Source organism: Pteronotus mesoamericanus, unplaced genomic scaffold (genome assembly GCF_021234165.1).
Source record: "Pteronotus mesoamericanus isolate MK-2021 breed Mesoamerican mustached bat unplaced genomic scaffold, CSHL_Meso_final contig_263, whole genome shotgun sequence".
NCBI classification, from domain to species: Eukaryota; Metazoa; Chordata; class Mammalia; order Chiroptera; family Mormoopidae; genus Pteronotus; species Pteronotus mesoamericanus.
The window spans coordinates 13,641,005-13,657,848 of NW_026555112.1; the positions used below are offsets into that span (position 1 = coordinate 13,641,005).

General features: G+C 52.8%; 1 protein-coding gene across 1 annotated transcript in view; it reads right to left on the bottom strand.

Annotated features, from left to right (window-relative positions):
- Positions 1-16,844, bottom strand: part of VWF (von Willebrand factor) — a 122,737-nt gene that overhangs the window by 72,040 nt on the left and 33,853 nt on the right. Inside the window, exons 11-16 of the mRNA XM_054574700.1 lie at positions 11,799-11,935; positions 11,166-11,304; positions 9,984-10,084; positions 5,798-5,993; positions 5,036-5,251; positions 1,041-1,281 (exon numbers count right to left, since the gene is read on the bottom strand). Of these exons, the coding sequence (XP_054430675.1) occupies positions 1,041-1,281; positions 5,036-5,251; positions 5,798-5,993; positions 9,984-10,084; positions 11,166-11,304; positions 11,799-11,935 (1,030 nt within the window). The remainder of the gene's footprint in view (positions 1-1,040; positions 1,282-5,035; positions 5,252-5,797; positions 5,994-9,983; positions 10,085-11,165; positions 11,305-11,798; positions 11,936-16,844) is intronic.

Here is a 16,844-nt window from a genome sequence, read left to right on the forward strand (position 1 = left end):
TGATGAGAAAAGGCTTCATACCAAATACAATGTGCAGACTTCATTTGGATCTTGATTTGAATGAATGAGTTATAAATGAATATTCTGAGACAATCAGAAAAAAGTGAATGTGGACTAAATGTTAGATGTTATCAAGGAATTATTGTTAATCTTTAGGTTAGTAATGGTATTATGGTTAAGATGTTTAAAGTACTTCTCCATTAGACATACATATTGAAGTATTTTCCAATAAAATGATAGAATAGCTCAGGTTTTGTATAAACTATTCCAGCCAAAAAGGGGAGGAGGGAATAGATAAACTGAAAATAACAAAGTGCTGATAATCACTGAAACTGCAATGAATGCATTAGGGTCCTTTACATTATTCTCTCTCTTTTATGTCGGTGTGAAAATTTCCATAATCAGGACACTTTAACTGGCTTCCCTAGTAGACTGTCAGCTCCTCTGAGGCCCACGCTGCTGGTTCATCTTCAGATCTCCCATCTCTAGCCCAGCACCTGGGACCGAGCAGGTGCCAAGGAAGTGTTTGCTCAACAAAGGTTCTGCTACAAATATGTTTTGTGACCATGGCAACCCTGCTAAAACTGGCCACGAGATAGGGCCCAGGCGAAGGGCTGCAAGAAGCAGGCACTATTTAGAGCTATTTCTAAGGGACATGCACGAAGCAAGTCAGCAATGCACCATTGAGACAACACTTCTGAGATGTATTTTCTCCTGGTTCACACATTTTGACCTGAGACACTGACAAGAGGCTCAAGAGGTAGGGGGACAAGGAGAGCTCACTTCCTGTTCTAGACAAGGGAAGCTGACACCCAGAGCAGGGAAATGGGGCCCAACACACGAAACTTGGCAATGAAGCTCAAGCAATCCTACCATCCTTTCCTCATCATAAGAAAGTCAGACCTGGGTGAAGTCCTTGCTCTGCCCTGACTTCCTGTGTAACTCTTGGCAAGTCCCTTCCTTCCTTGCAACCTCAGCTTACCCATCTGTGAAATGAAGGACTTGGAGGACCATTTCCTTTCCCTGGTGCTTGCACTTACCACATGGTGTGATGGTCTGAGAAGATGTCTTCGGGCTGGAAGATCTCACCATCGTAGTAACAGGGGCACTGGGCCTTGGGCACGCAGTCTCCCCTCTCATCCAGGTACAGCCCTGGGGGACAGAAGCAGCCCTCCAGGCAGACCTCATTGCATTCCTCATCGGGGAAGGAGAGGGAGCGGCAGGTCATGTTGCAGGGGGTCCCACACTGCAGGTACACCTGGTCCTGTGGGCAGCTCAGCGCTAGGAGAGAGGGGAGGGGAAGGAAGGCCTCAGTGGAAACATTAAGATGATGAGGACTATATGGTTCTAGGACTTGGGGCACCAGCCCTCACAGCTGTGACACCCCCCCAATTATATCTGTATGGTCCCTGATTTTCTTTCCCACCATGAGCAGAGTGTATTTTTATGCTCACAGATATCTGTTATAATTAGGGATACACATGTTTTCTCTGCTTAACCAGAGGGGCCATGCTCAGTCATCTCTGAATTCTCAAAGCCTGGGACAGAGTAGAAATCCTGGTGGACCGTGAAGCTGTGGATATTGAAGAGAACTAGAACTGATGGGTAGGGGAATTTCTCCTATAGTGATAATAACAACAGTGGCAATGATTTACTGAGCGCCTACTGTATATCCTGCCCTTCACACAGGTTTTATACCTTTTACGCCTCTCAGTGAGTTAGGTACCCCTTTTCTACAGGTAAGAAAACTGACACTTAAGCTAAGTGACTTGTCAGGGTCATGCCTCACAGGAAGAAGCAGAGGCAGGATTTGAACCCAGCTTTCTATGATCCAAAGTTCATGTTTTTAACCATTAGGCTCTAAAAAGAAAACGGTCCCTTAGGAACCATGCTTTTGAGGGCACATCAGTCACAAAGAGCAGGGACACTCTCGCACCTACTCCAGCACAGCAGGCAGCTCACACCTACCCACAGTGTTCCCTCTCCCTGGCCTCCTACATAGAAATAGCACAACAGACAAGAGCCAGAAGGATGTGTGGCCAAGTGGCAAAGCAGCTAAGAGAGGGGGCTCTGAAACCCAAGTTCCTGGTTCAAGCCCCAGTTGTGCCATTAGTTAATGATGAGACTTTGAGCAGTTTCCTCCCTGGAATGTAATAACAACATCCACCTGGGTCGTTGTGACAGCTAAGTTGAGCAACCACGTTTAGAGCAATGCCTGGCATGGGGTAAATGTCCCCTGCTGGGGTAAATGTCCCCTGCCGTTATTACAGCATCATCACTGGGAAAACATGGCCCCAGCTCCGCAGGCTCCTGTTGGGAGGGGTGCTCCTGAGACAGGCCTGGGCTGAGAAGGCCTGGCCCTCCCAGACTCTGGCCGACACATAACCCACTGGCTGCGCTCACAGCGGTCTCAGGAGCGCCCCGCTGATGCGATCCTTCACGGGGGCGTGTAGGAGCAAAATGCTTTCCTGTTCATGATCAGCTGTCGTCTAGGAGACGAGAACCTCACTGGGGGCGCTCCTCCTGGGACCATCAGCATCCTTCCCCTCGGTGTTGGAATCCACTTCCCCACTGAAACCCGCGGGCAGAGCACTTCCCAGAAGCTGTAAAAGAAAGCCCTGCCCTGAAGCTCAGAAATGATGGGGGGGGTGCAGCCTCCCCCTCCTGCGACTGCTCTGGGCTTGGCATTGAAGGTAGCTGGGGAGAAAGGGAACTCTCTAACCATATTAGACATAGATTTCCCCTCCCCGCCCCCAAAACCAGCAGAGAGGTTTGGTCACTGGATAAGTATTTAGGGCAAGGGTGGATTAAGAAAGGAGCGAGTTGGACAATAAAGATAGAAATCAGGCACATGTCACCCATTAAGGAGCAGCTGGACCTAAGAGCTGCTTTTATTCTGACAGTCTCTAGAACTGACTTGGAGCCGTATTAAATTTTTCCTTCCCTAGGAAAATGCACATTTCCTTTTAAGAGAGATTTAGTTGTGCTCCCACTGTGTACCAAGGGCTGTGCTAGGCTCAGCGAGGCAGAGATGGTAAAACTTGGTCCTTGCCTTCAAGGAGCCCATAGTCCTGCCTTCCCAAAGGAAACAACCAACTTACAAGGGGAAAAAAAAATGTGAGTGCTTCTCCCGAATCTCCTCACAGCATCCCACAACGTAGCTACGTGACCAGTCCTTGCTCCACAATGTCCCCCATTGGTGTGACCTCTTCTTCTGGATGGAGTCAGTGGTTTAGGGAGCTCTGTTTCTCAGGAAGGGAAACAGAATGAACCCAGGGGTCCTGCCCACCTTCCTTAGGCTCAGAGGAACAGCCCAATGCCATCTGGGCGGCCTTTGCTCTGGTTCACCTCCACATAAACATACGGAGGTTTCTCTCCCCAACACCCTGCACTGTCTGCTGTACCTTAAAGACTCAGGAGTCAGAGAATGCTCTAACCCACCCTCAGTCCCTGCTAAAGCTGCTATCAATGGGGGTTAAGAACAGCTGCTCTTGGGTGATTAAAGAATATTTCAGTAAGTCCTCAGCATTCTAGGACAATGTCCTAAACTAGGAAATCCTTCAGATGCTACAGCACACGGCTAATGCATAATTTCTAATATTGTTGGACAAGCAAAACAGATTCACAAACATCCCATCATTTACCCCTCATTACTTTTCCCCATTTCTAAACAGCAAGCACTCATGAGGGCCTGAAGTCTGGACGGGTGAAGTGAAGGACTCAAGGTCACATGGCCGGAAAGCCACAGGCAAGAAGCTGACAAGGTCTCAGCCTTGGTTTGTCCAGCTGCTCGACCTGTGCCATCCCAGAGCTGGAGGGACAAGGGGGCACAACTGAACCCATCTACGTACCTGTTCCCCTCCATCCTTACCCGTGTCTCTCCTTTTTTACGCAAGAGTGCTTCGACTCAAAACATGGGCTGGCTCAATAAACCCCATACTTCAACTTCTCTTCAGGGACACGATACCAAGTCGTTTCACCGTTTCTCATAGCTCCTATTGTTCTGCTTCTACCAAGACCACCAACGTTTTTATCTCCAAGCACATCTACCTAGCCCTAAACATCAGGATATCCACTACACCTTATCCTTCCACAGAATACCCTCCTCCCTTCTACACATCACTACTACTATTCCACTGTTAGAAACAACTCTTTTCTGCCAAAAAGGGGAGGGGAGCCATCTTTTAAAAGCCTACTCAAGTGCACTGCCTCCAGAAAGCCTTCCTCGGTTGCCCCTGCAGTGACCTAATTACCATTTCACTCAGTATGATAGGCGTGGAGGAAAGCAGTCCCATCTGCATCTCTAAAAGGAAGGCTCGGGTTCTATGCCACTGCCATTTCCCCGACCACACTGGGCACTCACAAGTGTCCCCAGAGCAACAACAACAACAACAACAACAAAAGGTGAGCACAACCTAGCCACTCGGGGGACCAGAGCGTGGGGCAGATTCCGACTCTGGTACCAAGAACTTAACAGGACAGAGTGAGATCTATAATCAGCTGAGGACAATGATATCGTTCCACTTCATAGAACTTTATACAGTGACCCAGATTTGGGCCAGGAGTCCACCGATGTTTTGCCTGAGGTTTAGAGCAAAGTACTGGTCCGTGCCCTTGCCATTGCCTTCACAGACCCTGCAGGGATGCAGAGAGCCACGCTCCACAGCCTGTCCATACAGGTGGCCAACACGAGGTGGCAGCAACCACAGCAAATATCTGCTTGGCAGGGACACGCGTGTTCTAGGCCTCCAGGTAAGGGGTCCAGCTTGCCCCTTGAAACAGGTCGCAATCGCTAGAATGTCCTGTGAGCGAGCCAGTCCCCACCACCGTGTCTTGCTGGGAGTTGGGAGGGAAAAGTGGCTGCAAATGAATTGTTCCCACACCCCACGCTTGTCAGAACACAGGGATGTGCAGACAGTGCTAGGTGCAAATAAAACAAGTGCACAGAGATTGAGGACCTCCTCAGCAGATTCTGTTGGGTTTCGGGGGGGGGGGGCACGGGAGGGGGAGGGTGGCAGGCAGGGAGGGCACCCACCACAGAAGCTGGGCCCGCGCCAGGCGACGTGCACGCCTTTCCGGGCACAGGCGGCGGCGTAGTTGGCCACGGCGTTGCACAGGCAGTCCCTGCCGTCGGAGCAGGAGCAGACGTCGTAGTGACAATTCTGCAGGTAGGGCAGCGGGCTGACGGCGTGGTGACAGGCCTCGAACTTGGAGGATGTCAGGAGAGAGCATGCGTCCTCCGCGAACTTGGCTGCAGGGAAGAGCGGGAGGGGAGAGAGGGCTTAGCGAGGGCCCTGCCACCGGATCCTACTCGGAAATCCGTATCCCGGCTCCTCTCTGCAAAAAGAACGCTGGGCTCTGGGACTCCTTGTGATTTACCTTCCGAAGCCAATAGTCTTTCCTAATTACGTTTGGCTTAAGTGCATAATCAGCTGTATTTCCAGGGCACTCCTTGTTCCGAGATGCGTTGGGTAAGCAAGGGACCTTCAGGTAGGGCTGAAATGCTGCCGCAGATAAATCTGCAAATGGCCAGCCCAGGGCATTTATCTGACGATAATTTAATTCAGAGTGTGGGCGACTGCTGCTATGACCGACTGAGAAGATCGAGGGACGGAACTACAATAGGTCCTGCTCTTCCCTTTCCCAGGGTTTGGCCCACAGAGGTTGCCCCACGGATAGGCAAACGCTGACGGTAAAAACCGAGCGCCTCCCCCGACCCCCAACGGTGGGCGGCCGTCCACTGGAATGCACCCACAGCGGGCCCTCGGACTCTGCGGGGTCCCCTGGGCTCACGCACCCACGCGGGGGTTGAGGCTACACGGGTCACTGGGCTGCTTCCGCAGGTCGGCGCAGTCCCCGCGCAGCTTCCAGGCGTTGCCGAAGTCCTCCACCAGGGCCTCCACCAGGCCCGCGGGCGTGCGGAAGTCGTCGCCCTTGTTGCCGTTGAAGTTGCCACACAGGCCGCAGGTCTTCCCCGCGTAGACTGGGGACAGCTGCCGAAAGAGCAGACCACCTTGGAGCGGCGGCTGCCAAAGCAGCCACAGTTTCCTTTCGCTATTGTGATGACTGCCATCAAAAATGCTCCCCGGGTGAAAGATAAATAAGAAGTTACCGAACCGCAGCTAAGCCCTGCGCTGCTGCCGAAGAAGCAGGCAGGCTAAGTGCAGGGTCGTTTACCACCAGCACCGTCCCCAAACTTAAATCAGCAGAGTCAGAGGCCTGCTATTCTGGAAGGGATTTCAGAGAATATCCAGTCATTTATCAATGGTGACCACGTCCCTGAGAGGGAAAAGGGACTGCCTGAGGTCACAGGGCTGGGACCAGCAGCCAGGCGGGAGCCCTCTCCAGTGTGCGCTCAGCCACCCTCTCCTGCCAGAGCAGATGCCTGAGCCAACCGGCCCTGATGCCCACGGGAACCAAGTGCAAAGTCAACATGTTTGTATTGAACATTCATATCTGTCACACGTGTTGGCTAAGCAGGCTCAGTTGGTTATGGTTCAAGTCCTTACAGAGCTCATGCTTGGTGACAAAGGACACCGCCTTCCTTTCTGTATTTAACCCATCCACTGTCACTGAAGAGAAAAGGCCATGAGCCAAGAGGACTCTAGGGGTTGTGATTGGAGGAGGTGGCTCACTGAGGACTCTGGAGCCGCCTGCTGAGGGTGACCTGGAGGGGTCCTGGGGTCACACTTCTTCTGAGCCCAAATTGCACGCACAGGGACCACATGGGGAGTCGAGCCTGCCTCTCACATACACAGCGGGGGGCATCTGCTGGTGTCTATAAAGCAGGTCCGGTTCAAAGATGGCGCAGGGGTGGGGCCCCAGAGCCCTGGCTGCAGCTCTGCATGCAGTTGATGCCGCTGCATGAGCTCCCTGTGTCCGAGGCCTTCACGCACTTGGCATGGGCCCCGTGCGGTCCTCCCTTGGATGACCCCGCCCAGCTTCCAGCTCTGACTTAACAAGACGCAGGATGAACAACACAGTGACAGGTTCGAGACCCACAAAAACATACCCAAGTAAATGTCACGAATGAGAAAGAGGATGGAGTCATGCTTCCTTGTTTCCTTTACAAATGTTGTGTTTCCCCCTTAGCCACCCAGGCCTTAGCCCCATTTAAAATGTAACTCCTCCTGACTCTGGCACTTCTTGTCCCCTTCTCTGCTTTATCTATCTCCCCAGGACTTATCACCTTCTGATATAGGATATCATTTACTTGTTGGTTCTGTGTATTGTCTGCCCCCCCGCATTAGAATATAAATTAATGAGGCAAGGATTCTTATCTATTTAGTTTCACTGTTGCAACCTCAGCCTCTCTGAGAGTTCCTGTGAACACGCAACAATGATGTGTTGAAGAAATGAATGCTGGAACCAATGATTGAATAAATTCATGAAGGCATGAAGCTCCCCTCCCACGCAGGCTGAAATGCAATGCCAACAGTCAAGGCCAGCCCTGAGCAAGGCAGCCAAATTGGTGACGACTCTCCCCCCTTGCCCACATCTCAGCATGCTCTCCCCCTCTTTCTGAGCAACCTCCGAGCCCCAAAGCGCCCTCTTGTTCACCCCACCAGGCCTGCCTTCACTCTCACCCTCCACTCTCTAAACTGCTATCTCCCTCTATCTCCTTGGTCTGTCTCAGGGGTCGGCTCCCCCGGGGCTGAAGAGGGGGTGGACACCAGGCCAGGGCTGGCCGCCAGCCCTTCATGAGCCCCTCAGCAAGGACTTAGAGAACACGCTTGCTGTCTGAACTAAACCTCAGATCAGTGACACCTCTGACGAGACGGTGAGAGGACGCTGCCTATACTGCTCTGCCCAAGGCTAAGATGGGTGGTGTGCCACAGCCAACAGAACCCCATGGCCTGGGCCTCCCGGCACTCGGGGACAGGGCATCTATGCCTCGCCAGGAGGGATGGAGAGCGGGGAGCCCGTGCAGCACCTCGCCGGCCTCCTCTCTGGCTGAGTGCACGTGCTCAGCCTGCTCCTCCAGGGCCCTGCTCCAGCTAGTGTCCTCCACTGTGCAGCCCCCACAAACTCCGGGGTCCGCATGGCAATGCGCCTGCCTCCTGGCCCCCCTTTTTCCCCCAGGCCAAAACACAGAGGACGTTCCCACAGCCACGGATCATCTGCCCCTGTCCTGGATCTCAACCGATGAAGTCCTCTTTTTTTTTAGTTAACTGAACTGAAACCCACCCCCAAAGATAACGTGCATCCCATTCCTATGAAAGGTCTTCCTATCCCTCCTCAGAAGAGAGACAAAGAACAGGGGAACCTGAGGAGAACTGCCACCCAGATAAGATGTTATGGGCCTGCAGACTTGGAAGAAGTCACGCAGATCAAGGGCACCGTCTGGGCAGCGGAGCGGGGCGTGAGACAGTGAAGTGGCTAAGGGAGCACCTCCTTCAAGACCAGTGAGCAGGAGGTGGCATTAGAAACCTGAGTTCAAGTCCTCACTCTGTAACCAAATAACCACGAGACCCCGGGGCAAATCACTTTCTTGCTCCAGAAATGATGGATTTTTATTTCCAACTGTGAATGAAGGGTTGACAAGAAGATCCCTTCATGCTCTATGGTCTGTGGCCATAAGGGTTTTTTTTTTTTTTTTAAGGGAAAAAAAAAAGTGGCAGGTAATTTGGAATTCTCTCAGGGACTTTAAAACAAGGGGGAGAACATGATGTCATCAGGATGGAGGAAACCAGGGTCTCCTCAGGGACACCCCACACACCCATCACAGGATTACACCACCAGCCCCGAGGAACACGGGGCCCAGGGAGACAGAAGGGCGCTCCCCAGGGACGCTAGGAATGGCCGAGGGCAGGGGCTCTCAACGCGTGGTCTCGGGACCCATGGGGGGTCTCTAATGCCCTTTTGAGGGGTCATGCAAGGCCAAAATATTTTCATAATACAAAGACGTTATTTAGCTCTCTCCCTCTCATTCTCCTACAAGTGTGAGGTGGTGTTTTCCAGAAGCAACATGACATGTAATATTCCAAAAGATAGACTGCAGACGTGGACATCAGACCAGCTGTCTTCTATTAAGCCAGCCATTAAATAAATTTGCAGAATTGTAAAACAATGGTGCCCTTCTCACTGCTTATTTTTGTTTTGGAAAACACAGTTATCCCCCCCCCCGCACCAAACAATGTTGTTTATACTAATGTGTAGTAGGTTTATTATTGTTATTTCTAAATCAATTCATAAATATGTATTTTAAATGCCTCTGATTTAATTCCTAATCAGGTAAATATCAATAGGTATAACTTCATAAAAGATCTTGAGGTCCTCAATAATTTTTTAAAACTACAAAGACGCCTGAAGACCAGAAGGCGAGAAGCACTGGTCTAGCAGGCAGGGGGACACCCGCAAGCTGCTCAGCTCTGCGGCCAGTCAGTGTGCAGTGCCGGACACGTCTCCCCACCCCCAGGATCCCTGCTTGCTTTGTTTATAAAATGGCAGTGACAATACCTGCTAGGGACATTTCCAGAGAAAAACGTATCTGGAAGTTCTGTGGAACATAGAGACCACGCTCCAGATGTGACTCCATGACTATGGAGAACAAGGGGAAGTGGTCCTGGACTGCAGAGGCCCAGGGCCCAGGTAAGGGATCTGGTTCCCAGGGCAACCGGTTCCAGGCAGGAAGAGCCACAACTTCCCCTGCTGCCCAGAGTGGGCAGCCCGGAGGGTAGCCTGCTTCCAGGGCTTGCTGCAGCCAGGAGGCCGGGCAGTAAATCTGCCCTTCCCAGCCCCTCGGGAGCCCACCGCCTCCGAAGGCCTTGGGAATACCAGACCTGAGAACCCCCAGGGCGAACAAGGCGGTCCAGACAGCCGCACCAGCCCCTCAAAACAAGAGAGGCCTGTTCCTCGCTCTGGGGGCATAGGGCCTGCGGAGCAATGAATTCTTCTCCCACACACAAAGCCACTCTGCCCAGAGCACAAGGGGCACTTTGTAAGGCTGGGCTGCAGGGAGGCAGTGATCCGAGCGGACCTACCTCCACCAGCAGTCTCCCGCGGCCATCCCAGTCCACCTGCAGGTCTTCCCCGTAGCTGAGGCGCACGGAGGCCATCATGGTGTGCTGGATGCGGAGGTCGCCTGAAACCGATCAGGGACAGAGCTTAGGCTGAGATGGGGGGAGGGCAGAGTGGGGGCAGGCTGATGTACCGTGGCGAGAGATGCGGTGTCTCACAAAGGACTGTGGCAATGAAAGCAATCATTCATTATTGTTGTGGGGAAGATGGAGATGGCCATGAACCTTAAGGGGATCTCAGGAGGAAGGGCGATCAGGATGGGTGAAGTGCAAGTAGGATTCCCCAAGAAATTGCCTCCGTATTCTTACTGTAGCCTGCCATTCCCCCTACTGCCACAAGAGGGCGGCAGAGGCCTGTGCACAGGTGTCCTGAGCCGAGGATCTGTCTTCCATGGAACCCCCAACACCTGAGCGTTCCCTGGGCCCCTCTGCTAAATTACTCAGTCTTCACAGGTGAACGATGCTGTGTAGCCTGGAGGAACTTGTCACCTTATGGGCAGATGCATACAGCGTTAAACTAACATACAAACATGCTGTGTGCCCACTGGCCCAAGGTCACCGGCAGTGTGCAATGCCAGGAAATGGGCCCCGGGGTGGCCGATGGCCATGAAGAAGAGAGAAGGGTCTGAGAGCCACTTTGAGCGTGAAGGTTGAGATTATCCAGGCAAAAGGACAAGTGGCGCCTTGCAAATCACTGGACAGGTAGGTCTTTTCCTGTCACAGGTCATAGGGTCACCTGGCTTTGCCCCATGACATCCTAGGGTCTTACTCATCACCAGCCTGTGCCCTCCCCTGCCCCAGCCTCTCAGTAACAGCCTCTGACCCTTTTCCACCTCAAAGTAGAACCAGAAACACAAAACCCAGCCCTCAATTCTCCCCTTTGAGTCAAGCTAAGTGAGAATCCTCTGGTTCCGTTGCCCCTCTACGCTTCCTCCCAGGCCTAGAGCAGCCTCCTCATATCCAGCATCTGGCCGTCTCCCTCCACTTGTCCTCCTCCTCCAGGAAGCCCTTCTTTCTTGCAGGATGGATGCTGAGGGTACCCAGCCTGCCCTCCAGTGACAGCACTCTCCCACGTTTCCGCAGAAGAGGCAGCAGCAGCGGGTGCTGCTGAGTGGCGGGTGCTGTGGGTGAGGATGAGGGACCCACCTTGAAGGAAGGGTATCTGGACGTCCTGGCCGTCTATGGCGATTCCTCCCCCATGCTTCAGCTTCACCAGGCTGTTGTGCAGGCTAGACAGGCGGACAATGACTGAACGGGTGCAGACAGCATCAGGGTCTTCGGCACACTGCCAGGAGGGACATGTAAGCGATGTCACTACACCCCTGCCAGCCCAGAGCCCCGGTCCAGGACCCACAGACTCAGAGAAAGACTCCAACCCCAGACAGCCTCTGACTTTCTCACACAGGAAAACTCCATTCTCACAGCTCGACCTCTGCCGATGGTGCCCCCTGGAGTTGGGCGACAAGAAGGCCCTGAGCCCAGTCTATCCCCTTGCCCAGCTTCCTATGGCTCCTAGGTCCTTTCCCGTTTTGGTCTGGCCTCCCCTAAGGGACCCCAGGCCTCTGATTAATCTTGTTCCTTGGGCCTACTGTTCCCAAGCAAATCGGGGACTTTGACCCTCAGGGGAAGCCCTGTGCACTTTATATGTCCTCATCTTGGCTCCAATCTCTAGAAAAATGAAGTACACATGTGTACACAGCAGCTTAGGAAAGACGGAAGCCCTTGCCCCACCCTGCCCCTCCGCGGTCTGCCTCCTGGTGAGCCCCTGGCAGAGCTCACCTGCACCGTCTCTATGACAATGGAGAAGGAGCGGTCCTGGCAGTCGCGGGCCAGCAGGTACTGGCAGACCCCGCTGAAGGTGAAGTACCTGTCGTCAAAGGTCTTGAAGTGGGATTGTCCTGTGATGAGACAGTCTCCTGCAGGGGCACAGAGGAGGGGGAGAGCGGGAGGAGGAGGGAGAGTCTGGAGTGGCAAAGAGGGAAGCCGGCACGATGTGCCCCCCACCAAAATGCCAAGACTGTCTGCGAGTTCTACCAGAAGACCAAGTCAGGCACTGCTCCTCAAACCATTGGATCACTCGATTCAATGCCCGATTTATCAAGGCAGGCAACTAAGGGAAGTGACGGAGCCACACTCAGTAGCAGAGCCAGGACCAGAACCCAGAGCTCCTGGCTCACAGCTCCCAGCTCTTGGCTCACCACGACTCCTGGTCCTTCCTCCCAGCCACTCCCAGGACCTCTGGCTCCGCTGGGGTCAGGCACCCGGAGCCTGCAGAGCGCACCGCCCAAGGAGAGGCCCTCCTCTGCACCAGCATCGTGGGGGCTCCAGGACCGGCCGCACCCGGGAGGGTCCCTGAATGCAGGCGAGCAGAAAGGCCGGCCAGGAGGGCTGATGAGAGAGGGAGGAGGCAGGGCCCTGGCCAACCAAGCTCGGCAGGGCAGAGGTCAGGACCCGCCCTCGCTCCCTCGGTGGAAGACCGGCCATGAGACCTCCTCATGGCTGAGCCCATGCTGTGGCTTCAATGGCCCAGAGGCCATCTGTCCATGATCTCACCCCAACCCGAGCCAGCTCCTCATTTGTGCCCAGGCTGACACATTTCTGGGTGGGGACAAGGACTCCCCTTCATCACCCTGCAACTCAGGGCCCTCACCTCACCTCCCCCCACACACACCCAACCACTACTCTATCCTCCCCCAGGCCCCGCGCTGTTGACCCAGTGCACTTTGGACCAGAGATCACACATCCTGGAGAGCATCCACGCAGGGGGCCTCTGCCAGTCTCACCAGCCCACTGGCCCACCCCAGCTTAGACAACCCCGTCTCCAAGGCCCACAATGACCCAATGGAGCTGAAGCAGGCATCTGCTTCCCACGCTCCCTTGATGCATTTCCCTTCATTTTGCTTCCTACTCTGTAGAAAAATATAGATACACACCGTGGCTGTCCCATAAAGTAGGGGGCCCTCGTTGCCCGCCGAAGTACCCCTGACTCCCAAACAGCAGAGGCCTATCCTCCATGGCACTGATCTACTTTCCCCTGGGAGGGTCCTATAGCTGGTGCTGGGCTCTGTCACAGAGTCAGGGGCCCCCAGAGGCCACAGGGAGAATCCAGCTGCCTCCCTGTCAAAGGCAGGCTCCACAGGCACTCGCTGCCCGCCCCCTCATGCCCATATTTGCAATGAAAGGCAGGCAGAGCAGGCGCAGGCAGGGGCCAGGTCTCACAGCCTTAAATCCAGGCCTGGCCCTCCGGTGGGAGGTGCGGGAGGCAGGCGTCAGGCCAGGGTGCACAGCCCAGCTTTTGTCCCTCTGCCCGGCCCCCAGGGCAGCTGACCCCTTCCAGTATGGCATGGGGCAGGAGGGCACACTCGGCCTGGAATAAGTCAGGAACACGTAGGGAGGCCCCAGACCATTCTCATCAGCATCACCTTCCGCGATAATAAGAAATATATATTTGGTCTTTGTCCCTGGTTCCTGACACAGAGTGTCTAAAGTCCTTGGAATACCCTGGCTTAAATGAGTGTCTTTTGTTCTAATGAAGCCACTTTTGGCAGGTCCCTACAGAGCTTCAGGATGGGGACTGATTACAGAAAGATCAAGGCATGATTAGAGAGGACTAGAATTTTCGGTCCCACCTCCAACCTCCCAACGACCAGGGAGGGGAAACGAGCTGGAGATTGGCTTCACATTGATTGCATGGGTCATGCCTACATCATAAAACCTCCTTCAAACCCCAAAACAACTGTCTGAAAAGTGTCCAGGTTGGTAAACCTATCCACATGCCAGAAGATGGCACACCCCAACCGCACGGGGACAGAAGCTTCTTTGCTCAGAACCCTTGCAAACCTCGCCCTATATATCCTTTATAATACCCTTTGTTTAAAAAAACAAAAACAAAAACAAAAAAACCTGTAATAGCAAGTCAAGTGTTTGCCTGAGTTCTGGGAGCGATTCTTGCAAATTATTGAACCTGAAGAAGGTATTGTAGGAACTCCCAATTTACAGCCAAGTCACAGAAGTAGGTGCCCTAAGGCTCCAATCCTTGTGATTGGCATCTGAAGTGGCAGCTGTCTGTGGGACTGAGCCCTTCACCTGTATGGTCTGTGCCAACTCTGGTAGTTACTGTCAGAGTTGAATTGAATTACAGGACGCCCAGCGGGTGTCCAGAAAGTCCGAGAACTGGTTGGTGGGGGACGGGGGGGCGGGTAAAAAAATCACGCACATTTGGAGTCAGAAGAGCTGTGAGTAGGAACAAACAGATCGTGCCTTCCCACTGCGTTGTCCTCAGGAAGGGCAGGAGTGAGGGTCCCTGTCCATGGAAGTCAGAGCAGAACAGGGAATGAGGAAGGGACCAGGTCCATCGCAGCTGACTGAACTCACTGGAATCCCAAATCCACTTCTGCCACAGGAAAGCCTTTTTTAAACAGCTGTTCCTCAGAAACCACCATTACTCTGCAAGCACCGTGATATGTCCTTCAAATGTTTTGGCTCTGCTAAGCAAAATGGGCAGGATTTTTCCTCCAACCTTTGTTTTCTCAAGAGTACTCTTATCTGGGTGAGAAATTGGACTTCCTTTATCTTTGACCATGTCCAGGAAAAGAGGGGTCAACAAGGGAATGTGCAGACATTCGAAAGCAAAACGTTCAGGGCTAGAATCCAACCCCCTGATTTGATTTCCTGTTCTGACCCCTAGTGATTTATGTTCCAAAGTTTCTCGAAGATCAAGAATCTAAATATTTTATTTAGCTTATCTCCTTGGTACAATTGAGGGATGGAGCTGCAAGCACAGGAAACCCAGAGACCTGGGTGGGTAAGCTGCTGGTGGCAGGTAGCCCTGGGAGCTCGAACATCAGCCAGAACAATGGGCCACATGGCATGGCCCACCCATCCTCTGCCCCGGGCCGGCAGGATACCAAAGACATTCCCAGTCAGTTAGGCAGCCAAAGGCAGCCCCCAGTAAACAGCGGGCCCGTCGCCAGCCAAAGAGGGTAGGCACTGTAAGTTTGGTGAATGGCCCTGACCAGTGTGGCTCAGTGGGTTGGGTGCCATCCCACAAAGCCCAAAAGGTCGCCCATTTGGTTCCCAGTCAGGACACATACCCAGTTGGGGGCATATGAGAGGTAATCGATCGATGTTTCTCTCTCAAATCAATATTTCTCTCTCTCTCCCTTTCTCCCTCCCTTCTCTCTAAAAATAAATAAAATCTTTTTTTTAAAAAAAAGTTTAGTGAATGAATGAAAAGCAGGTGATTCTCAAAATAACAAGAAGTAGAACAACCGGAAGTTAAAGCAGATCCACTACATGAATAAAAATGCTCCCTCACTAAAAATAAAATTAAAAAACATAAAATTTAAAAAAAAAAAGTCTGAGGAGACAAGTTCTCTCTTCTAAACAAATCCTTTTCTTTGCAACAAGGGCTGCTCTGCTCAGCTCATCGACTTCCATCCTTATCCAGGCAGCTACAGAAGCAGCAGCCCAGAGACATTTAGCAAAGCATTTCAGACTTCCTCCCAATGTAAATATTCACCAAAGCCTGCCTCTAAATCACAATCACATAATCTCAGCCAAATGTACAAAGTACATTTCTAAGTGTTCTGTGGGTATCATCTCATTTACTGCTCCCCTGAGCTGGTTGGTCATTATTAGCCCGAGTTTATAGATACATAAACTAAAGCACAGAGAAAAACTTGCCCAGGGCCCCAAAGGAGTCAGAGATTTGCGCATGGGCACCTGCCTGGCTCCAGAGCCCAGAACACTTGACACCGCCCAGTAGTGCCTCCTGGGCCAGCTCCTGCAGCTTCTCATAAGCCTGATTTCAGGAGGCCCAAGCCTGATGTCCTCCTGATCCTGGGCCCACGTGGGCAGCTGGGTCTGGCTATGCAGACTGAGCGGAGGAAAGCTGTGACTGTAAGCGGCCATGGGCGGGCCTATCCTGAAGGTGTGAGTCCAGAAACCCAGCATGGGCCGGGGCTGGCCGCAGCAGACTTTCCCTGGTACCGAGAAATGCATGCTCTATGGGACAGGCATGGGCCCTGGTTTACTCATCACTGTCTCTGTTAGCCAGGAAGGAAGTTTCCCTGTGTTAGAACGCATTAGAAATTATCCCAAACCAAATGTGTAACAAGCGCATCAAGGCCCTACCCACCCCCTCCAGACTGGGCAGGCCCACGGGCCTCCCACACCACCAAGCCCAAGGCAGGTTCTGGCTCAGTCTCACCCTCCTGCCCCACCTGCCCCAGCCACACCCCACCTTACACCACCCCTCCCCATTCCAGGCTCCTGCAGGTGTGTGCCTGACCCTGCCTAATAAAACAGCTCTGGTTGTAAAGATGAAAATGGCTAACATTTACTGAGTACTCGCCATGCATCAAGTCACAACAGCTTCCATGGGATGAAGCAGCTATTAATTATCCCTATTTAACAGATTAGAAAACTGAGGCTGCCAATGATTAAGCAGTTTGCCAAAAGTCACCCAGCTAATGAGCGGTGGACCTGGAACTCCAGCCAGGCTACCTGAGTCCTCAAGGCCACATCCTCAGCCCTGTGAACGCGCTGGAATCCCAAATCCACGCTTGTAGGATTCGGTCCACAAATGGAAAGTCCTCCACTTACACCTTCCCAGCAGAAAAGTCTCCTCCGCTGGGAGTTTGAAATTCCACAACCAGAGCTTTATTTGTTTAAGGAGTGGTCTCTATTAACAGGCACACTCCTTCCTCATTTACTCTAAGCAAGCATTTATGGTTCAGTGAGAACTAAGTTATCAGAGCTTCTCTGAGAGGTGTGTTTTGCAGAGGAAGGGAAGAGAGGCTCAGGGCCACAGAAAGGGAGTCT